General features: G+C 41.7%; 3 protein-coding genes across 4 annotated transcripts in view; 2 read left to right on the top strand and 1 right to left on the bottom strand.

Annotated features, from left to right (window-relative positions):
* The first annotated feature begins 24 nt into the window (after nucleotides 1-24).
* LOC117466564 (endoribonuclease YbeY-like) lies at nucleotides 25-3,155 on the top strand. Its single transcript, XM_034109880.1, has 4 exons — nucleotides 25-596; nucleotides 1,585-1,716; nucleotides 1,846-1,914; nucleotides 2,912-3,155. The coding sequence occupies exons 1-4, from the start codon at nucleotides 387-389 to the stop codon at nucleotides 3,005-3,007; spliced, it is 507 nt and encodes a 168-aa protein (XP_033965771.1). The 5' UTR covers nucleotides 25-386; the 3' UTR covers nucleotides 3,008-3,155.
* A 93-nt stretch (nucleotides 3,156-3,248) lies between these two features.
* Nucleotides 3,249-26,403, bottom strand: usp37 (ubiquitin specific peptidase 37). 2 transcript variants are annotated; one of them, XM_034109877.2, is made up of 24 exons: nucleotides 26,234-26,403; nucleotides 25,123-25,357; nucleotides 24,129-24,279; nucleotides 22,454-22,542; nucleotides 22,261-22,376; nucleotides 21,912-21,989; nucleotides 21,553-21,641; nucleotides 20,655-20,748; nucleotides 20,271-20,426; nucleotides 19,866-19,997; nucleotides 19,646-19,769; nucleotides 19,023-19,264; nucleotides 18,823-18,940; nucleotides 18,578-18,657; nucleotides 18,243-18,407; nucleotides 18,107-18,160; nucleotides 17,710-17,854; nucleotides 17,406-17,625; nucleotides 10,492-10,664; nucleotides 10,248-10,308; nucleotides 9,555-9,670; nucleotides 9,299-9,368; nucleotides 6,822-6,960; nucleotides 3,249-4,665 (listed from the first exon to the last, which is right to left on the bottom strand). In XM_034109877.2, exons 2-24 carry the CDS (start codon nucleotides 25,297-25,299, stop codon nucleotides 4,578-4,580), a joined length of 2,877 nt encoding a protein of 958 aa, XP_033965768.1. In that variant the 5' UTR covers nucleotides 25,300-25,357; nucleotides 26,234-26,403; the 3' UTR covers nucleotides 3,249-4,577. The 2 variants fall into 2 exon arrangements, with proteins under 2 accessions (XP_033965768.1, XP_033965767.1); XM_034109876.2 differs by having other exon boundaries at nucleotides 17,710-17,857.
* Nucleotides 26,404-26,496: 93 nt separating this feature from the next.
* The window catches only part of cnot9 (CCR4-NOT transcription complex subunit 9), an 11,778-nt gene continuing 10,491 nt past the window's right edge, over nucleotides 26,497-27,783 (top strand). The window contains exons 1-2 of the mRNA XM_034109879.2: nucleotides 26,497-26,856; nucleotides 27,440-27,625. Coding sequence (XP_033965770.1) covers nucleotides 26,839-26,856; nucleotides 27,440-27,625 — 204 coding nt within the window. The 5' untranslated portion in view covers nucleotides 26,497-26,838. The remainder of the gene's footprint in view (nucleotides 26,857-27,439; nucleotides 27,626-27,783) is intronic.

Below are 27,783 nucleotides of genomic sequence, written 5' to 3' on the forward strand. Positions count from 1 at the left end.
GTCCCCCGGAAAACATTGAGACCGTTTTACTGCTCTAACCGGTTGTGAACGGTCAAGGGAACACTTTCATTAACGAAATAACTGTTTTAATGTATTGACAGTATTGCCTTATTCCATAGTCCAGAAGAAGGTTATATAATATTTCTGGGGACCTATTTGTTGCTATCGTTACTCACGGGACGTGTCACCTTGCTCTCTGTTGACCGGAATGGCTGAACATTGCTCGTGGCTAACGCAAAGCTGACCAACCGTTCTCATAAGCCCACCGTATTATAATTATTGTAACTGTCCGTCGGCGGAAGCGAGTTGGTTTTTGCGTTGACACATGTGTCAGGAATTTCTAAATAATATTTTTTTCTTTAGATCTTTTTACGCCGAATTCTAAAATGGGAGTAATACTGCGGAACCTCCAAAAGCAGGTCCCCCTCCGCCGAGCCCGGCTGCGGAAGGATGTGGAGACACTGCGGCACATCCTGGGCATCCAGAAGTTTGACTTGGGCATCGTCTGCGTGGATAACCACAGGATCCAGCAAATTAATAACATATACAGAAAGAAAAATGTGCCAACAGATGTCCTCTCATTTCCATTCTACGAGGTAAATACAACTACATGTTAATAGATAGATAGATACACATTTATAAATGTGCTTCTACAGGATATTCCACTACCATCTCCTCTTTTTTTTAAATATATTTTCGTATATATAGATAACAAATGGTCTATGTCCTGAATTATTCCAACTATTAACGTTTTATTTTATTTATCATTGAATTCTCTTTAGTTTGTTCTTATTTTCTGTAAATATGAGATGTCTTAGATAAGGATAAGGGCAATACAAAACAAAACAACTGACTTATCAGAACAAACAGAAACCAAATGCATGTGTGCACCTATACCTGTATGTATTTGTACTGTGTGTGTATTCAAATATGCAGAGGTGGAATAAGTAGTCAGATCTTGTACTTGAGTAAAAGTACCAGTCTGTAGGAATACTCTGTTACAAGTAAAAGTCCAGCAATCAAAATGTTACTCAAGTAAAAGTACAAGGAGGTACAAGTTTTAATATCAAAACATACTTAAAGTACCAAAAGTAAAAGTACTCATTATGCAGATTGGTACATTTCAGAATAATATGATTTGATTATAATTATTGATGCATTAAAGCTGGTAAAGGGGCACTTAATCACAGTACTTGAGTAAATGTACTTGGTTACTTTACAGAGTGGAAAATAACACCCATTAGGCCGATCAATAAAGGTTCATCTTAATATGAATCATCTTCCGTAGTCTTGTGTTTTACCTTTATTATTACTTTGTTTGTTTTAGTTTGTCTAGTTAAATATGAAATTGTAACAAAACTATTTACTTTGTTAACTAATTTCAGTGTCTAATTTATTCTATTTACACATCTTAATAGTCTCTCTTCTGTCAAATGTCTTGCCAATAAAGCCTATTCCGTTGAATTGAGAAACGCTGCTAAGCTTCATTTGTTTTCTTATATAAGATAAGATCATTCCTCTGCTGGTTTCTTGTGGACTTCTTGACACAATCCCAATTGAAATGTGACTTTGACCCGTGTTTAGGACCTGAGGCCTGGTAAGATGCCCCTCCCCCTTCACAGGGACGAGCAGAACCTCGGGGACATTTTCCTGGGGGTGGAGTATGTGATGAAGCAGTGTCAGGAGGAATCTCTGGATCTGCATGGGACCCTCACTGTGAGTAGTTCTCTGTACGCCGGCCAGATCAAATTCAGTTAGGGCAAGTTTTTAGAAATGCACACTGACTTCACAACCCTGCTTGCAGTGACTTTGTCTCACATTGCTCCTCTTTTGGTCGTGTTTCAGGCTGTCACGGCACATGGGATCTGTCACCTGTTAGGCTACAGACACGAGACAGAAGAAGAATGGACAGAGGTGAGTGTGGGGATCACATGGGGAAAGGATTCTGATGTGAAAAACACATTTAAAGAGTCACTTTATCAAAATACTCCTGAGTTGTGTAGGAAAGTTTATGTTTTTACATCCAAATAATTGTCCTATATTTCTGCCTCCACTAACAATACAATTGAGGCGAGTCGTATGTCTTTTTTACTCGCCTCTGGGATTTTTTTAATCTAAGATATTTGTTCAAAATGTCTTTCCATAGCACTCTCCTCATTACTCTTGATAATCTAAAGAATGGGACATTTTCTTTGGTAATACAAGTAGCTCCAGAAAGGGTTTGGTTGTATTATTCAATTTCTTAAGCTGAGAATTTTTTTTGTTGAAACCTTAAAGATAGGCATTTCAAAACAAACAATAAAGATACACCTCTGATATACTGCACACAGTATTTTTCATATTTTTATTGTACATGATTTTTGTATATTTTAATTCAAAATATTTTTTTTATACAAAGAAAAAGGTTTTGTTAATCTTTTTGTACTTAATTCCTCTTACTGTGTTTGTGCACAATAGTACACCACAGCCAATTCCTTGTGCAAACCTACTCAATAAACCTGATTAGCAAGAGATCGGAGTGAACTGACTGACCCTTTACACGTAAAAGGGCACAAACAAGATACGATACACATGTGTCCACTATCCATCTCTAAAATGCATTTGGTTTAATCCGATAAATCCGAACACATTTAGTATGTTGGAACCCATTTGTCTGTGCTGGCTCGCACAAATCTGTAAGAACGTTTAGAATAAGTTAAGCTGTTGTTGAATATTGAGTTTTCTTATCTAGTCTTTGGGCACTTTGGAAATACTTTTCTTCTATGAATGTAATGATATTAAAGGAAAACACAGTAAGAAAATGGCTGAAAGGATTCATGTGCACTATATGAATTAGTAAATGATAACAAAGTGAATCTGAAGGTTGTTTGCATGGCAGCATCGGGGCTAATAGGTTTTGAAATGTTTCCAGATGCTGCAGAGGGAGAACTACATCCTCAGTGAGTACAACAGGCTGACAGGGAGGAGCCTGGAGCCTCTGATGAAGAGGTGCAGTCAGGACAGGTGACAGCACTCTGGTGCTTCATTTTGTTTCCACTACCCTGCACCCAAGGACTTGAACCGCCTGGCAGTACACATAGTGGCATGATGGTGGATGTCCTTTTCCAACACTGGATTTGAGTGTTATTAAAGTGTTTTCAACATCAAATGAAAAAGCCTTTGCACTTTCACCAGAATCTTTTATTAAAATCTGCTTTAGGAAGAGTCAGTTGTGTATGAAGGGTAGAAAAACTGTTCCTCTTTACTTCACAAATACATCATACCCTCTTCTTCACACTGCATCTGGGACAAATGTAAAAACAATGCAGATGAAAAAATGGGAACAAGTCACTTTTGCCTGCGGTGGTAAACGTCAATACTGTCCTAATAAATCCCACTAATATGGCAGGTATCAATATCTGGTTATAACCCATGTTTTATAAAGCTGTTAAATAGATTTTCTTCTGTTGGGAGGAACTCTGCAGACACCATGTTTTAACGTTACACATTAGCCATGGTGAACTCAATGTGATTTGACTTTTTACAGTGGTCACAAAAACAGCTGTACAACCAGTGTCTAGTATTGGAATAATAAAATACTTCCTTTAAATCTTTCTATAAGCAAGCACGCCTCATAGGAGCTGTATGAACAGCTCTGTAGCCTGGCCTTAAAGATGATGCGCTTAACCGCATTAGGCTAAAGCTAGCTTCCCTGGTGGTCTAGTATTTATGACTTCTACTTGCCGTGGCGTATCTTCACAGGTTCATTCAAAGGGAATCAACCCGATGTTGCAATAAATAGAAAATCTGTTGGCTTTTTATAAAGGAGATATCTGACTTACACATTGGTGACAGACATTTTAAAAAGCGACACGGTTGTGCGTCTTTCAAAGTAAAGCTAGTATACATATATATATATAAAAGTTTTCTTGGGAGGCACAAAGTCAAAATCCCCAAAAGCGACAAGTGTGTTGTGAGAAAAGCTCAGTTAAAACAGACTTTGTTATTGAGACTAACACATGAGTTGGTAGGTCACGCAAAGCAACAGTGAGAACTCCACACACTCGGACAGAAAGCGGATTTCAATTGGCCAGTTTGTGCCAGAACATAAATATTGCACCAAATGTACCCGCTAAATACAACACCCCCTCTAACTCTATAATAGCTTATACTCCAACATAGAATATATCTTTATTTAGTTTATATGGGAAAGAAAGGGTCTGCAAAACATACAAGTCAAGAAGCACCAGTAGCATCTGATGTGTGAAAGTAGAGAGAAAGAACGGCATTGTCGAGAAACAAATAAAAAAACATTTACAAAACCTTTGTTTGATAAACATAGCAAACAAAGATTCTGGCCCCAAAAACATGGAGGCAACATTTGATCCACTGAACATTTGTAACTGCATTTCTGGTGTGTTAAAATTGTCTTTAGCACCCGTGTTGGCACGTACAGGTGCTATTTTAACAGAGCATTCAGTGATCTGTAGAGGGAAAGGAGTGCCTGAAGACCGCCACCAAAGGACAGCAATCAGTCGTTTTCCAGGTTGTTCAGAGGAGAGCTCCTGTTAGGGTGCAGCGGTGTGTGTGTGTAGCGCTCAGAGGGGCTGCAGGACGTTCCTTCCTGCTTCTGAAGGGTTGCTGGCTCCAGGTCGGTCCATATCAGACAGCTGCTCAAACATGTCCCTGAAGACACGAGAGGAAGTATGTCAGAGCATGTTATGCCCTCTGACATCAAACACAAACATGCTAGTAATATAAAGCTTAGTCAAATATATGTCTATAGTAAGTTTCAAAAAAGTGAAAGTATATCATGTTGAAGAGTATAAAAATATGAAATATACAGTGGGGCAAAAAAGTATTTAGTCAGCCACCAATTGTGCAAGTTCCACTTAAAAAGATGAGGCCTGTAATTGTCATCCTAGGTACACTTCAACTATGAGAGACAGAATGGGGGGAAAGAATCCAGGAAATCACATTGTAGGATTTTTAATGAATTAATTGGTAAATTCCTCGGTAAAATAAGTATTTGGTCACCTCCAAACAAACAAGATTTCTGGCTCTCACAGACCTGTAACTTCTTCTTTAAGAGCCTCCTCTGTCCTCCACTTGTTAACTGTATTAATGGCACGTGTTTGAACTCGTTATCAGTATAAAAGACACCTGTCCACAACCTCAAACAGTCACACTCCAAACTCCACTATGGCCAAGACCAAAGAGCTGTCAAAGGACACCAGAAACAACATTGTAGACCTGCACCAGGCTGGGAAGACTGAATCTGCAATAGGTAAGCAGCTTGGTGTGAAGAAATCAACTGTGGGAGCAATTATTAGAAAATGGAAGACATACAAGACCACTGATAATCTCCCTCGATCTGAGGCTCCACGCAAGATCTCACCCCGTGGGGTCAAAATGATCACAAGACCGGTGAGCAAAAATCCCAGAACCACACGGTGGGACCGAGTCCATGACCTGCAGAGAGCTGGGACCAAAGTAACAAAGGCTACCATCAGTAACACACTACGCCGCCAGGGACTCAAATCCTGCAGTGCCAGACGTGTCCCCCTGCTTAAGCCAGTACATGTCCAGGCCCGTCTGAAGTCTGCTAGAGAGCATTTAGATGATCCAGAAGAGGATTGGGAGAATGTCATATGGTCAGATGAAACCAAAATAGAACTTTTTGGTAAAAACTCAACTAGACGTGTTTGGAGGAGAAAGAATGCTGAGTTGCATCCAAAGAACACCTACTGTGAAACATGGGGCTGGAAACATCATGCTTTGGGGCTGTTTTTCTGCAAAGGGACCAGGACGACTGATCCGTGTAAAGGAAAGAATGAATGGGGCCATGTATCGTGAGATTTTGAGTGACAACCTCCTTCCATCAGCAAGGGCATTGAAGATGAAACGTGGCTGGGTCTTTCAGCATGACAATGATCCCAAACACACCGCCCGGGCAACAAAGGAGTGGCTTCGTAAGAAGCATTTCAAGGTCTTGGAGTGGCCTAGCCAGTCTCCAGATCTCAACCCCATAGAAAATCTTTGGAGGGAGTTGAAAGTCCGTGTTGCCCAGCGACAGCCCCAAAACATCACTGCTCTAGAGGAGATCTGCATGGAGGAATGGGCCAAAATACCAGCAACAGTGAAAACCTTGTGAAGACTTGCAGAAAACGTTTGACCTCTGTCATTGCCAACAAAGGGTATATAACAAAGTATTGAGATGAACTTTTGTTATTGACCAAATACTTATTTTCCACCATAATTTGCAAATAAATTCTTTAAAAATCAGACAATGTGATTTTCTGGATTCTTTTTTTCTCATTCTGTCTCTCATAGTTGAGGTATACCAAGGATGAAAATTATAGGCCTCTCATCTTTTTAAGTGGGAGAACTTGCACAATTGGTGGCTGACTAAATACTTTTTTGCCCCACTGTATTTTCCAAAAACGTAAACAAGTACCGGTATGTCAAAAATGAAATGAGTCAGTTAAGTTCAAACAAAAAGGTTGAAAGTATGTCTATAGAAGTTAATAAAATGTCATTAAATCAGTTTAGTATAAAACATAGAACCGTATAAACAAAATCCAGAAAAAAACTAAAGGCACAGTATAGTATGTTAAAACATGTTCTCCTGACCAACCACATTCTGCTATACAGAGACAATGAATAACTACCTCATTCAACAACGCCTTCGAAACATCTGAACATCCCTTTAAACAAAACAAAAAGCGTCTTAATCCGGACCAAAGAGGGTGGTCATGATTGGTTTGGTTCACCCCGTCAAAGAGAGACCCTCACCCTACACAGTGGTTGTTTAACAGAGTCTTCTGGTTGTTCTAACTCACTTGTGCATGTAGAAGAAGATGTATCCACTGCGGTCGCGGTCCCTCTGGACTGCCGCTTCCTGTGTGCGCGACACGTCCAGGTCATTGAAGGTCAGCCACGACTGCTTCTTCATGTCGTACACGTCACTGATGTAATGGCCTAGGGAGGGAAATAAACCACTTAGTTTTGACTGCACCGGTATGAATCTTTATCACATATCCGCTCAGGCAATGAGACATGACATGCAAACCACTCATACAAAGAGGTTAATGCCGCGTTTCCACTGCAGCGCGGAGCTCGCTTTAAGCGTGCCGAGCCGTGCGGGGCCCGTTTTTGGTTGCGTTTCCACTTGGCCTAGTACCGGCTAGCGCAGGGGTGGCCAACCCGCGGCTCTTGAGCCGCATGCGGTTATTTGCCTAGTTTCATGCGGCTCTTCAGTTCATATCGAATGTTATGTGAGTTTGGGGGGGGGAGACACTGACTCCTGACTAGTGTTGCACGGTGTACCAATACTTGAAAGGTACCGCGATACCCTGCCGTTAAAAACGTTACGATTCCTCCGTTTCATTAGTATCGGTACTTTAAGAATGACGGGGGAAAGTACTCCGGTGAGAAAGCGCTGTTTTAATAAGAGTTTTTTGGCTATATCTCTGACAGCGAGGGCAAGCCTACGGACACACGAGGCCTGTCTGTGAGAAATGTATTAATTTTATTTAATACGAATTATTGTCATTTATTTAATTTATTGTTCTCATTGTTTAAAAGTTTGTGTCATGGTTATGGTTCTGGTGTGAAATAAAGCACAATAATTACATTTAAGACTGTTTCTCTTTTTTTAAGAAAAAGAATCGGAATCGCAATTCTTGACTTGGTATCGAAACCAAAATGTTGGTATCGTGACAACACTAGCTACTCCTGACAATTAAACCAGATATTTAGTAGGTCTGTTAAGTATTGAATGCTGATAATTCTGATTGCCGGTCAAAGTTGTTTGGGCTCGGATAAAATCGCTCCGTTATTTTCGTCCCGCGTTACTTTCATCCCGGCTCTCCCTACGTGTGTATGTGTCAGTATGAGAGGATGACAGCGCGTCTAATTTTGATGTGGCCCAAGAACCAATTACAATAATACCTGCAATGCAGTGAACCAATCACCTTTGAGGGGGGGAAAAACACTATCCAGTGTTTCCCCTACCATTGTCTTGGAGGGGCGCTGCGCCCCGCCAACGGAGTCCCGCCAACGGAGCCCCGCCAACGGAGCCCCACGCCCCCCCCCTGAAATTCAAGGTGTAGATAATATATATAACATTTTTTTTTTTTTAATATATATATATATATATATATATATATATATAGCACCAAATTGCAAATAATCTATAACTACTGTCACTTTTCACATTGAACATGTGCTCTTTTATTAAATAAACTAAACGCTTTCATCTTAAGTTGTGGGTTTAGTGTTTTTGACCCTAAGAAACACTGATCCATTATCAATAACAATAATCCACAGCTCCTCTCTCTGCTCCAGAGGATTTAAAAAATATATCCCAATGCCACAAAAATGCATCAGTGACGTGGTTGAAATCTTGTCTCCAGAAAACAAAAAACTGAAACAAGCGGTATCAGTGACTGTGTGTTTGATGTGGCTCTTAACCTCTGACTGGTTGGCCACCCTGGGCTAGCGGGTCCTAATTCACAGTTTTTCTGGCCCCATAAAATCGTGGTTCTAGGGCCAGGAACAACCAGGCTGAGTCGGGCTGAGTATGCTAAACTAGAGAGATAATCGCTGGCAAGATGAACATATTTGACCGTGATTTAATCGTAATACACGTTTCAAAATGATGCCGAAGTAACAACATACTGATACCGGTTAGTAAAAACCATGAATTAATGCTTTGACAAGTCTGCAGACAGACGGCAGGCGAACAACCTTTTAAAATGCGTGTTTTCTAAATGGAGCTTGGCTAAGCTAACGTTATATATGCTCCGACCGTCCACACTCACAACAACGGCCTACAGACATAAATAAACCAGCGACTGTATTCTCCATGACACAGGCAGTCTGTGGTTTGTACTTGTTTAACTTTTGTCTAGTTTCTGAACAGATATGAGGAGCTGTGAGCTCTGGGTGCTAAGAGCTAACGGCTGTGTTGTTTTTCTGGGGCTCTCATTGAAGATGACGTCAAGGCTCCGCCTACATTACGTTACTATAGTAACTGCCCCAGTTCCTAAACTGTAATGGAAGCGCAGCATTAAAGTGAGTCGGGCCTAATAAGGCCTAACCAAACCGAGCGAGGCCTGCAGTGGAAACGCGCCATAAGAGTGTCTTCTACACAACGTGGCACTGTGCTGCTCAGGTATCATGCGCTGACAGGAGTTCTGACATCCTGAAGGGTTCCGATTTGCTCTTTTTGCAAAATGGCATCATTCAATTAACTGCAGTAGGGTAAGTATGCATTAATACAGCTACATGGTGGACAGCAGCACACAGTGCTCACCGGAGGAGGAGCTGCTCCCGATGTGACTGACGACACTGATGAGTCGGAAAGAGTTGGCCAAGTCTCCGCTCTGTGGAATGAAACGTATCCAAGGTTACTATGAACCAAGGCAGTTCAGTGTATCCAGTATAAACGACATATCCTTTTTTTGTGAAGGAAGGTTTTATAGAATATATAAGTATTTGGAAGAAATGAATATGAGAAATTGATCTGGACTGTTCTACTTATTTCAAATCACAGAGCAGATGTTGAGTACCTCAGCGTTCCTCTTCAGGTTCTCAGTCTCAGCTTCAGTGTACTCCATGTCCAACACGTCCTCGTTGCCTGAATCCTCGTCTGAGCACAGTAACTCTGGCAGAGAGTTGTTGAACTCTGGTGTTGGGGAAGGAGGAGATGTTGATACTGGTCAGGCATTTCCACACCACTGAGTCAGATTCAACAGCGTTATTAGGTGCTCCGAGACCTTCACTGAGAACATGTGATACTGTGTTCCTTTGCTTTGCACAAATACGTGTAAAGCAGGGTATTTCTGCTTGAGTGAAATTGGGAAAAAGTCAGTCAAAGATGTCTTCCCCTCTTGCCTACCACTTCACCATCCAACAGATTCTGCTTCCTCACCACTCAAAGGTTGCATGCCTCCACCAACCAGTCAATGCTTGATATTATTGTCATAAACAGCATTTTGATTAATGAGTTATGGCCAAAAACAGGTTTTGTGCCGTCCCAGCTAACTTAACCACCAAATTCAAATCAGTTCATCCTTGATTCCAAGTGGACTTCTGACATCAAATTGAAGATATTAGCTACAAGCAGTCTTGAGGTATCATGGGAGGGATGGACATCGCAAAAACATGATGAATGGTATTCCTTCCATCAAAGACGCTCAACTCAAAACGATTGCATTTCAGTCATGTCACCGTCCAGCTACTCAACATGAGATCAATGATACCTTGCAGGCTGAGCTCGGTGGCCCTCTTCAGATCATCGTCCTCTCTCAACTCCTGGGCCTCCTGTGTGGGGGAAACGGAGACGATGACATTCAGTGAACAAAATGTACAAATAGCACTTTTTTACTCTGGTGTTTATTGTCTGCTTGCTCAAAAAGAACAGACTTCACTCTATTAGATAACGGTTATCATATAATGGCATTGTGGTGCTACAACATTCTTTAGACGTTCCAGGTGTGCTCTTACATGCTCCTGGAGGCTCTGGGCCAGCGCCTGCTGCAGCTCCTGCTCCTCCCTCTCCTGATCCTGATCCAGACTGTACTGCTGCACCCAGTCCAGCTCCCCCTGTTGCTGCCCCCCCTCTGGAGTCTGGTTCTCCTTGTTCTCGTCCATGGTCAGGTCCAGGGAGTCCAGCACATCTAGGTGAGATAAACACACACAGGTCAGTTCACTTAAAGGAAGAATTCACCCACACAGTGACCATTTGGTTTTCAATGACAAGCTTTGAAATCCTATTATAACCCTGTTATTAAACATGGACCCTGTATACTTCAGTTTTTCAATTCTCTATTTCCAGTGGAGGCATCTAACAAAGCAAATTATACAAATGATTATTTTAAAAAGGTTACATATTTATTTAATACTTCAGCATTACTTAAGTTATATCAACTCAATCTACCGAAGTGTAATCATTACAATGTCAGTTTGCTTAACCTGTTGAGCCCCGAGCCTGTTTTCCAGGCCTCAGGCTCGAAAATGACATTCCCAGAACAAATGACTATCTTCTTCTAAACGGGGAAAATTAATAATCTTTTTTCTCAAAGCAATGATAAACCTGTGAGTTGGATGTAGAAAAGTCAGAATCAATATAGAATTGTTTTATTTTAAAGTAGATTCAGATTGAACATAGTAAAAAAAAAATGCCATAGTAAAAAAAAAAATTCTTCTTTACTTGTAGTAAATGATGGTAAGGTAGACTAAAAGCTTTAGGAATCCAAACTATAACATATAAGTACCCTGTATCAAGATTGATGCAAAACAAGTGACATTTGACCTTTTAAGAGAGGTTTAGAAAAAAAAAAACACTTCTGGGTTCATTTGGGTGGATTGGCCGTTTTGGCTCCGTAAAGCTGCGTTGTGTGTTGTCTGGGTTTGCCTTCGCTGCCCTGAGTTCTGATCGCACAGGGATGATACATATACCTCTAGAATCTGTGGAATCTCAGCTCTAATCTGTTTGTGCAGATCCGATAAGTAATAAAGTATTTATACCGTAAGTTCTGTGTAGGGCTGCAACAAACGACTAATTTGATAATCGATTAATCTATTGATTAATGAAACTATTAATCGACTATTATGCCTTGCACAATTTCTCAAACGCTCTTATTTAGCCATCAACTTTTAGATTTAGCTTGAGGTTGTTTTAAGTATGTGGAAACTAACAATGAAGACAATAAAGATGAATACAGGGTATATGCGGGAATCCTGAAGTCAAATTAAAACCTTTTAACACCTTTTTTAAGACCCTTTCCATATATTTGAAGACCTCGTCGTAACTTCGAGTTCTAACCGGTTACATTGGCGACACACTTTACCTCACATTTACTATATTGATTGTAAGATAGCTCAACTAAACAGAGTGCAGACAGACTACTGAAGCCTCCTCTCCACATGAACTTCAACCTCTCTGTGAAGGTCAGGGTTAATGCAGCATGCTGCTTTGCTGCTTCTGTGCTCTTTCATTCCAGTAGAACTCCTCAGAAACCAGTAGAAACCAGTATTTGACCAATAAACAAAATACCCAGGGGTTAAATTGGGCTGGGGCTGTCCGGGGCTAAGCCCGGCACATAGGACGATGCTCTGACGTCATCACCCTCACACATTTGTCATATGTTTCCAAAAAACGATATATATGTTAAGACTTTTCTCGTTCTTATTATCTATATTTAGGGTCGATATGTGTTGACCTTACTTTAAAATAGCAGATCTCTGTGACCGGATATAGTTTGGCTTAGACCCCGGCCCCACGAGGACGCATACAGTAAAACGCATTCACACGCATTCGATTCATTAACGTGTCCGTTCACACTAGACCGCTGGAAATGCTGGAAACGCTGTAGTACATATGCCAGGCCTGTAAGTGGCGCTGCTGCCGCCACAAAATACCCCCAAAGCAGCAAAGAAGACCCCGGAGCATGGTTGTCATGGTTGCCCTTCTGTTTATTCTCCGCGGTGGACGGCGTGGTCTCCTGCTGTATATCTCTCAGGTAGTCCACCAGCAGATTAAACCCCCCCCCCCCACAGAGCGGAGCAAGGCAACGAAACTTAAAATAAGAAGCAGCATTTTATGGCACGCTATGCATGGGGCCACCTTGAGGGGGTTTCCCGACATGTTGTTTCAGTAAATTAAAGGGTGTTTCATGTTGTCGTTGCTGTGGACCTTCTTAATACCTTGGAAAATGCCGTTTAATACTTTTTAATAGGCTTAATTTTCGCTAAATTGATTTATCAACTTTTAATACTTTTTAAGACCCCGCGGACACCCTGGAATACTTGATTCAAAAATACATATATTATTAAATTAACTAAACACATTTTGAACTAAACTAACATTGCTTTTTATTTAAATAAAATAAATAATATTTCACATCAAAAGAAAAAACAGTGATTTAACAAATCGTATTAAAGAATGTGATGACAGAACTGTAAACAGAATAGCTGAAACTTTAACAAAATAAGTAACTCGGTTACCTCTAATCATTAACCCATGTTTGTATCATTGAGTTAACTCCGTGTGGTGCTGCTAGCATACATAACACCTGCCGTCGAGAAGTTACTCGTGGATGGGGCTACAGAGCTACAAGAAAGACAGTGGAACCCGGTGCATTCCTCCGTCTGAATGCTAAATGTTTAAACTAATGCTGTCAAAATTATCGCGTTTTTTTTTTTTTTTTTTAATTAATTACATTAAAATATTTAACGCATTTAACGCATGTGCAGAATGGCCCGCCCCATACATCCCACCAGTGGCAGCGCCAGGGTATGGCTGGGGTAGGCTACAGCCATACCAAGAAATGGCTTAGCCCCACCATGAAAAATGATGTTAAAGTAAGCAAAATAAAGTCTGCCAACTCGCGGAGTAAATTGCACAGACAGCAGTTAGTCAGATTGATTTCAGTAGCCACTTGTCTGGAAATACCGAAGACCAGAAACGGTTTTGAAAACTTTTGTCACGTAGTGATCGTCTTCTCAATAGAACATCTTTGATAATGTCTTCTGGCCAATCAGAATCAAGATAACGGCGTGGTGTTGTTGCAGGAAGTCCCGACGGAGAACACTTTTGCTGTAGTAGAGGTAACACATATCTGGTACGCAGGTTATGTGCGTAATCTGAAATGCGTACCGTCACTTGTGTCACAAAGCGCATTTGCGTACCGACGTACTTGTGAAGCTTTTCCAGAAGGCGGTTAGATCACCGGACGACAGAGTCGGTCTCCGTGTGCACAGACAGGGCTGCTGTTAACGTCGGTCTGTACAACGGAACTGTGCCAAAACTACGCCAACCGGCTGCGGAGGGAGACTCCCCCCATCACTGGAGAACTGCGCTAAAACAGCTGATCACAACGTTCACACTCTGTGGTCACGAAGTACTCCACTAGTCCCGTCCCCCCCCGTCGACTTTCCTGAAGTACTCCCCCGTTGATAGAAATCAACACGTAATGAATTAAGACCCCACGGTTTGATGATTGATAGGTGTGTTTCATTTTGACACGCAGAAAAATGTTATAATAAACATAGATACTGTATGTTAAATGGATATATCCGCCTTCTTTCATTTATCTTTCCATTCCCACAACAATATACATAAAGAAATGGCATATTTTGGACATAGTTCGAATGGTGATTAATCATGATTAATTAATTTTTAAGCTGTGATTAATCAGATTAATAAAATGTAATCGTTTGACAGCCCTAGTTTAGAGAAATTGCTCGTGTTACCGCCCTTACATGCTAAACTCTTATTGCACTTTTGGCAACGAGCATCGAGACGGGTAAAGTTTAACCACACCTCGGAGCGCGTTCTCTCCGCAGTGTGTTGCTGCATGTAGCAGCTGCGTGTGTGTAAACTGCCCCGCCCCCTCGCACACAGACGGGGCAGGGCTCGAGCTTAAGGACGTCCCGTCGTCCCGGGGCCGAAAACAATAGTGTCGGGGAGGATAAAAAATCATTTTGGGACGAGAGTTAAAATAAAAATATCTTGCTAACTCTACTACAAACGGCGATGAAAATGAAACCGACTGCACGTTTTGTGTAGCACACAGTTATTAAACTTCCTTGTCAACATAAACACACACGCACAAAACATTTAGCAACCCGCAAAATACACACACACACACACACACACACACACACGCACAAAACATTTAGCAACCCGCAAAATACACACACACACACACACACACACACACACACACACACACACACACACACACACACACACACACACACACACACACACACACACACACACACACACACACACACACACACACACACACACACACACACACACACACACACACACACACACACACACACACACACACACACACACACACACACACACACACACACACACACACACACACACACACACACACACACACACACACACACACACACACACACACACACACACACACACACACACACACACACACACACAGCTGTGCCGCTGGCTGTCAGCCAGCCGCCCAGCTGGCTGTGCCCGCGAATTCCTGGTCCGCAAATTCGCGCTCTCTATGGTCTAGCCAGATTAATATAATATGGCTCTGGGTCTAGCTATGTACTGAGTGTGTGTATTTCGCGGGTTGAGTGTTGTACAATGACAATGGCATCCCGTGGAGGAATTCTGAAATGTTTCACCGTTACATCACAAAAACGCACAGCCGAACCAGACCCTGGAGCGCCGGCCTCTTTATTTACTTACTCCTCTTCATCCCCTAATAAGGCTGAGATGAGAACCCTCCATCGTATTTAGTCCTTAGCAATATGCTGCCTCTCCCCATGTAGGGATGGGTACCGAGCCCCGGTGTTAAACGGACCCCGGGCCAGAATTATTAAAGACAGTGGTAACGTTAAGCTCCGACGTTAATCGGACTTTTTATCGGTACAGGAGACATTTAAAAAATATATGTCATATGTATTATTGCTACATACACATTATATCGCAGTTTTAGTTTCACCAACTCCGTTTCTAATATGCAATAAGACTACAACATGCATCGATGATGTATTTTCGAGCTTTCCAATCCAGATGAGATCTCTCTGTCCCGTCTGTGTGCGAGGGGGCGGGGCCTCCTGACTGTGTTACAGACTGTCATCCTGGTTAGCGGGTACTCTGGGTTCTGTCTTCAGGACAGTATTGGATTTTTTTTGATAATTGGATGGGACTTGATTGGATTCAATATTAGAGTAATTTTCTCGTTTGTGTGTTTGTTTAAATATATTTGGCCTTTGTGTATGTGATTGAATGATTTACTCAAATAAAAAGGTTGATGAATTATCATCTAATGATTTGTATTATGTTTTATTTATGTTAAAGGTCACTTTGAATGATTTTAACTAATGATAATGTAGAAAAAAAAAAAAAAATGCTTGCTTGCGAACTCTGGAGCGGTTCATTGCTGGTGTGAACGCAGTCCGCACCAAAACATAGGAAGCGCAGTATTTACGTGTCACAAGAACGCGGATATCTTCAAAAAATCTTTAGCGAAAGAGTCTTTCAATGATTTAAATTGACATGCATCCGCTAAGAAAAATAGTCCGTTGTTACTGTTTGAACTAACGTAGCAACGGCAGGAACTGCTTCGATAGCGTTTTTGAAGAGCGTTTTGATTACAGATTTGAAAAAATCGTTGCTTGCTTTAAAAGTAGCACAATTCATTATGTCAAACCTTGGGAAGTATCTAGATATCCCTGCCCTAATGCCAAAACAACTGGCAACTGAATATGTGTCGCCGTCTGACCTATGTCTGGACCGCTGCGTAAAAAGGAGGGTTTCTGCCCGTTACTTCTCCACTGTTTTCTTGTCAGTTAGTTTCAGCCAAACTGTATACAGTTCAATCGAACGGACTTCTTTGTGCAGATGTGAGCGTCCTTAACAACGGTCAATAAATCCTTGACAGCGGTCTGTCTGTTCTGGATTAAAAACGTGTCATGTGTTTTGAATTGACCAATCAGAATCGAGTATTCAACAAAGCCATGTAATAATGTTTTTTAACGGACGTTGTCTGATTATATAATCATATGTCTGTTGATCTCCAGATTAACAGCAGCATGAGAATAACCTGCCGAAAGTGCCGAAGCTCCATGGTGGAGGCTCCGCTAGAAATTGCCGGGATTTGCGTTTGTACCCCCTTAATGTCTGACCAATGGTTGAACAGCATTTCCGAGCACATGACTTGTGTTTAAAGTTTATAGTCCGTTTGAGTTTTGCCCGTGTGAACGCAAACCGAACCTTCTGAAAAATGAAACAATGTAACAAACTGTCGTCTGGTGCGCACCAGAGAGCGGACTATTGGATGTGAATGCACCCTAAAACTGCGATATAATGCTTTTGTAGCAATAATACATGACATATATTTTTTAAATGTCTCCAGTACCGATAAAAAGACCGATAACGTTGGAGCTTAACAGCGCGTAAAACACACGTGAGGACGTCACCAACTAATGGACGACTGAATTAGTTGGTAACTAATTTGGTAATCGATTTTAATCGATTAAGTCGATTAGTTGTTGCACCCCTAGTTCGGTGCTAAGTGCGTTAGCATTTTTTCGCTCAGGGCTTGTTATTACCCTTGTGTTTCGTTTAGCTAAAAATGGTTCATATTGTCTGATAGCTGAGTTCCTCACCGTTAAGTGGGTACGACACATTTGTAGTTTGTTAAATGTTAAGAAGCCCTCAGACACTGTTTCCGGTACCGGGGGCATGGGGCTTAACTGGTTATGACATGCATTTTGGCCAACCCAGTTTCTATGTATATCTAGAGAGCCCCATATATCTTATTTTTTAAAACGTATCTTTGTTATTACTGGTTAAAAAAAATGCTTACTTATTTGATGAATGTGTGCTTGTCTCTTTATTTAACATGTTGGCCTACCTGCAGGCTGTTTGCTGTCTGTTTCCAGCAGATCTGTGTGATAGGCCAGGTCATGAGAGTCTGTGTCCCCGAAGCCTGTGTCGGGGCTGCTGGTTGGCTCATCCTCCATTGGGGGCGGAGCCGAGAGCCCGGCCTCTTGACGACTCATCTCCAGCACGGCGGCCAGCATTTCTTCATCATTTATGCCACTGAAGTCTGCTGCGTCTATGGCTGCTCCTCGCTGAAGACACATCAAAACAGCGTGGTGACACAAACAGAGGGGAAAATGATCGTAATCATAACTGTGGCGGTCCATCAGCGGTACCTCTTCCGGTCGCTCATCCTCGTCAGGCAGACAGCTGCTGAGGCGTCGCTTGCGGCTCACTGTTGCTTTACTGTTGGGCTCCTCTTCACTATCAGAGTCCAGGAGGCTAGACGTGCAGCTAGAGTTGGCAGCTTTGCCTCCAATCCTTCTAGACAAACACAGTAATAAGCTCAGACCAAAGCTTATGTGATTGGATGACTCACGGGTGGGCTATTTTTTTTATAAGCCATCTTACTGCCTTTCCGCTTCATCAAGCTTTGTTTTCTTGTACCTTGACAGTATGTTTTAATATTGAATCCGACCGAGCAAAGAACATGTTGCTGCACATTTGAGTGTAAAGCTTTAATGTTGTTGCCAATGTAACTCATCTCTTTTTCATGTTTCCTGCAGAACTCACCGGAGAGGAGCTGTCGACGAGTTGACACACTGCGACGTTTTGAGTGTTCTGGAACTTGAGAACAACAAAGAAAATGTTTAGAAACCTAATCTCTCAAACAAATGAGACTAGTGTTATGCATCGACAGATGTCTTACATGGAGGACTGGGAACTCCAGCCAAGGCTAATGGGGGCTCGTGTGGATTCAGTGCAGTGGGACAGCAGGGTCAGGTACCGGGGGATCACCACCTGCTGGCCCAGCTTGCTGTTCAGTGACAGCTGGGCGTTAAAGCTGTAGCGCTTCAGGTGGAGGATGAGCACTCTGTGGGGAGGAAACATCATGCATCAGAACTGTGTCTACTAGTGAACAACAGATGCTTACAGGAAGTAGCTGTTGTGACTCATGCCTTATGTTTGAAATGCAGTGTTCAGTTAGCAACAAGTGTGACCGCTTCTCATGCATGAGAACTGAAAAATGATGTGTGCACACACCTGGGCAGTTTGCTAAATTTATGTGTAACAGTCGCCGATTTCCCATTGCACTTTTCACACGAGTACTCAATTTCCTCCATCTGAAAAAGAAACTTCTATCATTGCACATTGAAAAATGGTATATGTAGTTTAGACTTTTCACTTGAAGGTAACTGCAAAACAAATGGAACAGTTGAAAAGTGTCTGAAGATCAATCATTCATAGAAATGGATCAGTACTATAAGCTGTGAACGAGAGACCCTCACCCTAAAAAAGAGATCCAGAGAGTCCTGGATAGAGCGGAGTGGAAGCGTTTTCTTCCGCCGTGGGAGGTCGATGGACAAGTCATTAAACTGCTCTCGCTTGTTCACTACCTCGCCACACCTGTAAAGGAACATGAAGGCATAAAACATTCCCCACACTCAGAGTTTTGGCTTTCAGATAAATGAGCAGGAGACAGGCTCACCCTTTGCATGTGATGGTGTGCTGCACCTCAAACTCCATGTTGACCGCCACAGGGCAGGTGTAGATGCGGGACGTGTCTGCCTCTTCACCCGGCTCTGCTTTTGCTGCTGAGGGCGCTCCCTCCTGGCCGCTCTCACACGCCACAGAGGACCACGCTGCCGCTTCGCTGGACCAGTTCTTATTCATTTTCTCCACGTCGTCCTTTAACTGGTCCAAACACTGGCTCAGGAACTCATGAGCATCCTGGTGAATAATGTGATACACGTGGACTTTAAAAAGCATAAAGAATAAATACAAAAGGTGGGTTGTGTTCAGCTTCAGTGTTCAGAAACAGAGAGTTGAGACAGACCATCAATTACGGGCTACGGGTGGTAATAAAAACAAAACTTGTGCAATGCATGTGTCCAATCCCTTAGTTAACGAATACAAAATATATATTTTTTAGTATATCTTTTGTTTTGTTTGACATCTGTTATTACATGTTTGCACTAACATGTGTATGAGCACTATAAACAAACAATTGCTTCTCCTGGTAAAGAGTGTGCCATGTCCTCCATCTGCAACAACCACATGACATTTGAAATATTAGGGTACTTGAAGAATTGCTCACAACAGAGATCTTACGTTCTGCATGTTTCCAGAGAAGCGCTCAGCTGTGGAGGAGATGGCGCTCTTCACTTTCCTCAACAGGTCTTTTTTTGTTTCTGGACAGCCCACATCCTTCTTGGCCATAAGGTGTGCAAACCGCCTGCAGGCAGTGAAGAGACGCCACAGAATGAAACACTTCCAGGGATAGGTTTGCAAAGCACATCGTTACAGGTCTCTCCACGGCCTAATGTAGTACCTGAGCAGCGCATTGATGGGGACCTTCTTCCACGGGATGCTCTGCCTCAGCATGTCATTGGAGAAGGAGGGGAGGCTGAAGAGGGACTGCAGGATGGCGTTCATGTAGCAGGTGTTGCCCAGGTTGGAGAATCTGATAGAAAGGATTTAAACATTAGGATGATAATAAAAAAGGGAACGAAAAAAACTCAAAGTCCTTCAATTTGGTTGGGATAAGATCATGTGTGACACTATCTTTCGCAGGATTTGCAGTTGTATGTGAGGTTACAAATGAAAAAACTGTCAAAAAGAGGGCATAAACAGCTCTTTTTTGGTTCACAACGTCGAAATAAATGAAATCCAGTTTCTCTTTACAAACCGACTGCGTGTGCTCACGTTCTGTGCAGCACATCTGGCTTCTCCTTACCCTTGCAGCGGGGGCTGAGGCTGGGCCAGGGTGGACAGCCTTTGCTTGTTCCAGCCGCTGTAGTCCAGAGTGGGCCGGACCTTCTTGAAAGGAGTGGAGTGGTTTGGCAGCATGAGGCTCCTCTTGGCTGAAGGGCTCTGTGCTGTACTGCATGGCCTGTGTGGATTTGTAGTACACAGATGTGACACACTGGCGTCACAATGACTTCATGCTCTAACTAGACAATTCTATTGAAGTGCTCTTTACATTTCTCAATTCAATTGTAAGTGCACTTGACCTAAAGCTGTTTTCTTAAAAAAAGAAAGAGTTCCGTTTCACCGCACAGCTCTAGTGTGTTTGCATGGAGAAGTAGATCGTGTGCCTTACGGCTGAACAGAAACTCACCTGTCCAGGAAAGAGTGGCTCTGGCTGTAGTCTTTAGTCACAGATCGGCTGCCGTAAAAGGACGTGGGCTGAAGGGGAGTTGAACTCAGTGAAGCTGTCGGTGAGGAATAAAGGAGTGATTCAAAGTCAAGTCAAAGACCAAACGTTTGGGTCTGAATGAATAGGTTTAGAAAGGTAAATAGAGTGGTGCAGAAATGAGTCTTTAAACGCGGAACACTTAGCATTTGACCGCCTCAGGTTCTCACTCAGTTTGTTCATAGCCTTAAAGGTGGGGTGGGTAATTTTGGAGAAACCAGCTCGAGTGCGCTAGAATTTGAAAATATGCAGTCGAAAAAAATCTGCCACTTCCTTACAGAGCCCCTCCTCCAACACACACGAACGCGCACATGACCAATGAGGGCACGAGATAAGTTTGTGCACAGATGGAAGGCTGACAGGCAGGTAGGCCATCCAGTTACTTTAGCCGGGCCGGCTCAGATGGTTGGTCGTGCTTTTTACAGCACTACGGCTTCCACAGATGACATTTCTTTAATGGATTTGTTGTCAAAGCACTTCAGATATTCATTGCTATCGGGATGTTAAGAGCATTCCATGGAATATAACAAAAAGTGTATCTCGAACCGGTTTCTCGAACTTACCTTCCTCACCTTTAAGTTAGACATTTACTTTTGGCGATGCATTGCATGTGGTGATATTCCTACTGATGAACATGTGGTAGAATCTTAAACGTGTGTTTGTCAAAGATCTTATTTTCTACAGAAATCCCATTGCTTTTTGTGGAAGTAGCCCTTGCAATGCTAACAGTTGGGTGGCCTACACAAAGAGGTCACCACTGAAAGTTAGTGTACAGTAAGGTCCTAAGCAGCCGTTTATAGACAGTGTTGTTGTAGAAGTGTACCTGAGCTCCTGTTCTCCTCAGACTGCTTCAGCTTGTCTTTGCAGCTCAGTAGAAACTTCCTGGATGGATCCGAAGTGGCCTTGTTGTTGCTAAAAAATGTATACACAGGTTTTTGGAAGTTACCAAACATTTCGATCAACAACCTTAAGGTTTGTTTGGCAAACGAGCAAAATAATATATGGAAATAAAACTAATTACAACACGGTACATATTTCAATTCTTGTAACCGTCTGATGAGGAGAAAAAAAAAAGATCAAAAACATAGATACCATATCTGACAAAAAGCTACAGAAGTCAGGTGGATTCGTGTGTATCCAACAAGCCCTGCAGCTCAATGTGGGCAGTGATGTTGCTATTACCTCGATGAGTCATTTTCCTTGGGGTAGTCTTCAGTCAGGTCACTTTCAGAGGTGATGAGTCTCTTTCTTTTCTCACTCCTGAAAAACAGTGAAAGCAACAATTGATGTCACAAGCATGAACTGACCATGACTTAACTGAGAAACATAACAACTACAAAATGGGATCTTTTGAAGTCTGCATTAAGAAAGAATCTCAGTTTAAAAGGCCAGTGTCCAAAAAGCACCCTTTCAATTGTCTCCAATGAGGAAAGAGCACACATAGCCTTGTATTTGGCTGCTTTAAAAAAAAAAGACAAATTGTTAACAAAACACAACTTGCCATAAACAACAATATGAATTTCCATCCTACCTGTTCTCAGAGAGTCCCGTACGGGTGGGAGTGGAGGTGGCTCTGCTCGGGCTGCCCAGGGGTTTCCGTGGCGTCGTCTCCTCTCTGCCTTCTGTACTCTGGCGCCTCTGGGTTGTCTGGAAGACGTTAGGAATCTTATAAAGGCACAATGTCTACATTCAAACTTTAAGTGTGGGTTTGTTTTCTAGCTTACCTGTCTCTCCCCCGAAGGATTGCTGTCATTTTTCAAAGAGCGGTTTCCCAGCACACTGAGGTTTGCGCTTCCGTGGGACGATTTTAAAACTGCAAAATGAAGAAGGGAAAATGGCAGCTCAGGACAAAGCATGTGAATTAAATGACAACTTGATCAATTAAGTAGCAATTACATTGTATTTATACGCTTGTACAACCTGTAACTACACCATAGATATTAGCCCTGACTTGCTGTGCTCATTTCAATTTGAAAAGTTGTTGGAAAGTTTGAGAAACAAAAATGAAGTCCACACCAGGCCAGTAGGTATGATGATTTTCTCAAATTAAATTCTGAATACAAATATATAAATAATAAAAAGGTTCTTTTTTAGAAATTGGCGCTAGATACACTCAGAGAAGATCAGTACAGTTTCCTTTTAACCTTAGACTTACCCATTTTCTTTAAGAACAAAGCGAGAATCAAAATGTAAGCTGAGACTACACAGTACCAGCAGCGGAAGGAACAGGACAAACTTCATCAGAATGAAATGCAACAGGATAAACTTTTTTCAATGAGGCATCTAATCCGGCCATTCTTTATCTAAGGCTGAGTTAAGGTGAAACTGAAACACAAGTTTTGTGCATGGCTTTGTCCAGTGGCGAGCTGTCAGGGCCCTCTGTGAGGGCCTAGGATATTCTACAAAATAATATTAAAAAACATTTAAACATTTTTTTTTTTTTTTAAGTTATATTTTTCATTAGTTTTACCAAAATAACTTGATTTAATTGTATTTAAAATAACATTTCCAAAGAAATAAATCCTTTGAATCTGCCTATTCAGTTTCTGTTGGAATGTGAAGGGTTAAATGAAAGAAGCTCGTCTCTGCAGGTGAAGACAGGAGCTGATTGGACGTCCAGCTATGAATTCACAGAGGGCCAGAACGAGAGAGTAATGTCAGATGACGGTACAATTGACCAATCATATCTTCCCTCTAAATGGGTGGGCTTTATTATCGCGGACTTTATGACAAGTTCCGCCCGCTGTGAAACTTTTCTTGTTTCCATAGTAACAACAACTTCCTGTCAACAGCGTTAACTCGCCTTCTAAATAAAAGCATGCCAATTTACACTTAAGACATACAACTGCAACGAAAGTAACAAACATAACGCAATATCCTTTTCAATTTCAAAGAACACAAATAGGGTTATTTACAGGTGTTGTTTTGTGTGGTAGAGGGTCGCTTTCATTGATGCGTTTTGCACCCCGGGCCGTTGTTTTGATATTCCGCTGAAGTATACGCTGTGACGTAATAACTCGAGGGGGTCAGAGGGCCTAGGTATAAAAGTCACGACTCGCCCCTGGCTTTGTCACAGTGGCAAAACAAAGTTTACAGTATAGAAACCTATTGAGTAAGATTGAAATTGATTTGCTTCAAAATATTGAGTTCAACCACCGTAAAACAAAACATTTAGTCGGCACAAAAGAGCAGAAAAACATCTGCAACTGAAATCTGATGTATTATGACGATTAGCCCATGGGAGTCTACAAAGCAAATAACTGCCATTAAGTGTGCGTGTTGTGCTTAGAAGTAACGACAGAACCACGAATAGCGGAAGCTCAAAATAAGAAAATGAAGGGGTCAGTGAGGGGCCCTGGTTTTCTTTGAACAAAGACAAATGAGCAGTGGTGTAATTACCTGGCTTTCCAGTCTTCAGTTTGTCCAAAAATTCTTTAGTCTTCTGAAGCAAAGTCGGAGCAATCTTATCCAGGACGATGACACTGTTGTCCTTCAAAGTCAGCATGATACGGTTCTGGTTCTGGGTAACGGTCTTCAAGTTCTGGTTCAGCTAAGAAAACAATACAAGATACGTTGGTTGTAGTTTTATTCAACTAGTATGTTTTCCAATTAATAATAACTGCATACTTTAGGAGCCCATTAGTGTTATGCTGAGTAAGTCATTTACATGGTTTTATCCATGCATTTAACGGTTTACTTATGTTCTACTTAATCATATTTTTTCCTCCGAGCCATTTGTTTACTTTAAATTTCTCATCCAAAATAGCATTTTTCACAGTGTGTTTGGATTTCTGTGCAGATTGCAGCACTTATTAGCGAGATAAAGTAAACTAAGTCATGTTTTGGTTCACTTATGTGCAAGTGTTCTCCTTTATGACTGTCATTTCTCAAAATGTATAAGTCCTTCCCCATGAGTCATGACTGTCAAAAGTCCAGACTAAAATATATCTCTAAATGTTGGTGGGAATATGTGGGAAATATAGTCTTTGTATTGCGTTCCCAACTTAAATTGTACCTTCCATTCCTGGACATTTTACAGTATTGCTGATGCAAACGTTAAAAACAATGATATTGACAAAGTAAATAACGGCAGAGTTAAGGAACAGGCAGAGAGTAAGGTGGTATGTTATTGCTTGCTATACAAGCTTCTCTTCAACAGCTACCATATCAACTGTTTTTCCAAAGTCTTTTGATAAGTGGTTGAAGGGATATTCATCCATTACTGCTCTGATGACATTTCTACAGATGAGACAGATGTCTGGATAGCGCTGTGTCTCAAAATATAACATTGAAACATTTAAGAAAGGGTACTCCTTCAGAATCTAACGTTATGTTTAAGTCATTTGCCGTTGTCATTTCTGAATAACCACCAAGAACAGAGTTTGAATAATACCTGGAACATTTTGGAGGCTCCACCACAGTTAAATCTTAGACATAGGTTGGTTTTGTTGTCCTTTTCCAGAATCTCAAAAGTTCCCTCTTTCCATCTGGTGGTGCCCAGATCAAGGCTTGTAAGGCGGATCTTAACACTGGCGCCACCGCTGGAGAGTTTGGGCACTATGGTTGACATGGCTTACTAATATCCAGTTGGTGCACTTTGGAGGCTTGGACTTGTAACCAAACAAATCCTAAAACAAGAAGGAAATCTAATTAAATGAGTTTATTAAACCACATTGTGTCATATATCACCCATCTCACAGTTCATGTTTATATAGAGTGGAGTATTAAAGGGACATGTTTTAACCATCTTGCCACCATAACACCGTTATCATTCCATCCATTTCTTTAAAAAAGGAGGCAAGAACTCAATGATAAACCATACCTGATTTAGATACATCTTAAGCACTTTTATTGCACCTGTTGTTAAACAACTTGTGTTACGTACACATTATGTTCATCAGCTAATAAACTATATATAATGCATCCAAGCTAGCCCGCTATGGCCAACGTTGTACAACTGAGCGCTTGGTGAAAGTCACAACAAACTTAAGTCGACCACAAGACACATACCGTTAGCACAACAGCTGAACAGCTCATATTAACACAGATGATAAACTCACGGCAAATATTTAACTCACAGGGTCGAATGTCTCACAAAGTGGGAAAACTCACGCCACTTATGTTAGCTGGCTAGCGGTAAGAGGCAATGCAGCCTTGTATGCATTAGCCTTCAAACTAGCCCAGCAAAGCAAAGATGCACGACACTGCGACCGGCGCTCATTACTATTTTCTTGGTTGCCATAATTATTACAATAATAAACGTCATACAATTGAGCTACCGGACAAAGTTACAAAGAAGCACCTAGGGTGACATTACAGCCAAGCCGAATGTCTGGGATGTAGCTGTCGTCCTCCCATCTATAGCCGCTGAATGGATGGGGGAGGCCAACATTAGCTAGTCGGCTAGCAGGCTAGCGGGAACTAGCTAACTGGCTAATTTGCCTGATTGTAATTTGGGGATGAAAACAGGGTCACCCTTTGGTTAAACCTGCGCAGTTCGTTACCTGTCGATTATGTGTTTTCTTCTAGAAACTTGTATCTCACAGTATCGTTGTCGTAGGTCCTCCGAGAGCAGAAAGTTTGTTTTGCCGGCATTCACCTGCTCCCAGTATGTATGTTGTTGACAGTGGACCCGCACACAACGCCTCGCAACACTGCGCGATGATGGCGGGAATGTGAAAATGTACAACGGAAATGATAACCGAGAGTGCGTCCGATCCGGTCCGACTGTGCTCTCGCGATATCTTAATTATATGTATTTAGGTTGCCACCATTGCCCGCAAAAAAACTCGCCATTGGATTATGTTTATTGTACAATAACGCTCAAATTTGAACTCTCGAGGCTGGTTTCTATCAAGAATTATCAAAAATATTAACGTTTTGTTACCGCAATGAAGTTACGTTGCTTGTAACGTTGATGTGCTCGCGGAACTACTGGATTCCATTTGTCAAGACGTTGACGCTAGCAGCTAGCTTGGGCTAGCTGCCCTTACTTTGTGTTAATTACGTCAAATTTGTTTCATTGCTGCCACATTAGTTTGGCAATACACAACACGTTAGCTGAAGCAGTAGTTTAACAACACGGTTGGACCACAAAGAGCTTCAGAGAATGCTGGCCACGGGAGCTGTGAGTATCTAATTTCATTATAACGTTACAGAAAGCTATCAACCCTCTCAACATTCATCCCCCTTTTGTTATGGGGCTTTGATTGTATAGCATCTTGACAAATCATTTCTGACATTATTATACATACACATTGTGTTTACAGTCTTTATAAGCCTCCATTTGTGTATGGTTAACGTTACACCGTTTCAACCATTGTAGATATTCTATATGGCTTATATTTATTTATCTGTATTTCCCCAAAATCAGTCCGACAAATGTAGTATATTTAAAAAATATAGGGATCACAACCAGAGCGGAAAATAAAGGTTTGTGGCTTTGAACAATGTTTGGCTGCAAAGTTTGCAATAACATCTCACTAAAACTTCCCAATAAACACTCACAAACATTTTTCAACACATTTTTATATATTTTCATAGCAATAATGTGGTGCCTTATTGTGGATGGGCCCACATATATTATACATATGATATGTGTTGTAGTAAGTGTCTTTACTAATGGTATCACATTGATACCCAGTATGTTTCCAAGGCTTAATTCATTTGTCGATGATGGATACGCTAAATATCTACCCTTCCCCTCACAGGCTGTAACTAACGTCACAGCCCTGGCCCAGGTAGACCGGGAGAAGATCTACCAATGGATCAATGAGTTGTCCAGTCCAGAGACCAGAGAAAATGCCTTGCTGGAGCTTAGCAAGAAGCGAGAGTCTGTGCCAGACCTGGCACCGATGCTCTGGCACTCATGTGGCACTATTGCTGCCCTGCTGCAGGTATGAACCATATCCCAACCCAAGCTGTAGTATCTTTTCAGTCACTACACCTGTATGTAAATGTCCCCTCTGTGGGGCGAATAAAGGTATTCTGATTCTGATGTTCATTATATCTGCTGTTGTGTGGCCTTGATGAAAAACTGATTTTGTACCTCGTC

Source organism: Pseudochaenichthys georgianus, chromosome 21, assembly GCF_902827115.2.
Source record: "Pseudochaenichthys georgianus chromosome 21, fPseGeo1.2, whole genome shotgun sequence".
NCBI classification, from domain to species: domain Eukaryota; kingdom Metazoa; phylum Chordata; class Actinopteri; order Perciformes; family Channichthyidae; genus Pseudochaenichthys; species Pseudochaenichthys georgianus.

Bases quoted from the DNA above. Each gene is read 5' to 3' on its own strand.
- LOC117466564 (XM_034109880.1), top strand. From the start codon at position 387: ATGGGAGTAATACTGCGGAACCTCCAAAAGCAGGTCCCCCTCCGCCGA. The intron at 597-1,584 runs GTAAATACAACT...ACCCGTGTTTAG, and splicing joins TCTCATTTCCATTCTACGAG to GACCTGAGGCCTGGTAAGAT. The intron at 1,717-1,845 runs GTGAGTAGTTCT...GTCGTGTTTCAG, and splicing joins ATCTGCATGGGACCCTCACT to GCTGTCACGGCACATGGGAT.
- usp37 (XM_034109876.2), bottom strand. From the start codon at position 25,299: ATGTCAACCATAGTGCCCAAACTCTCCAGCGGTGGCGCCAGTGTTAAG. The intron at 20,749-21,552 runs GTACACTTCTAC...CCTCACCGACAG, and splicing joins TGAGGAGAACAGGAGCTCAG to CTTCACTGAGTTCAACTCCC. The intron at 19,998-20,270 runs GTAAGGAGAAGC...CCTTTCTATCAG, and splicing joins CCTCAGCCCCCGCTGCAAGG to ATTCTCCAACCTGGGCAACA.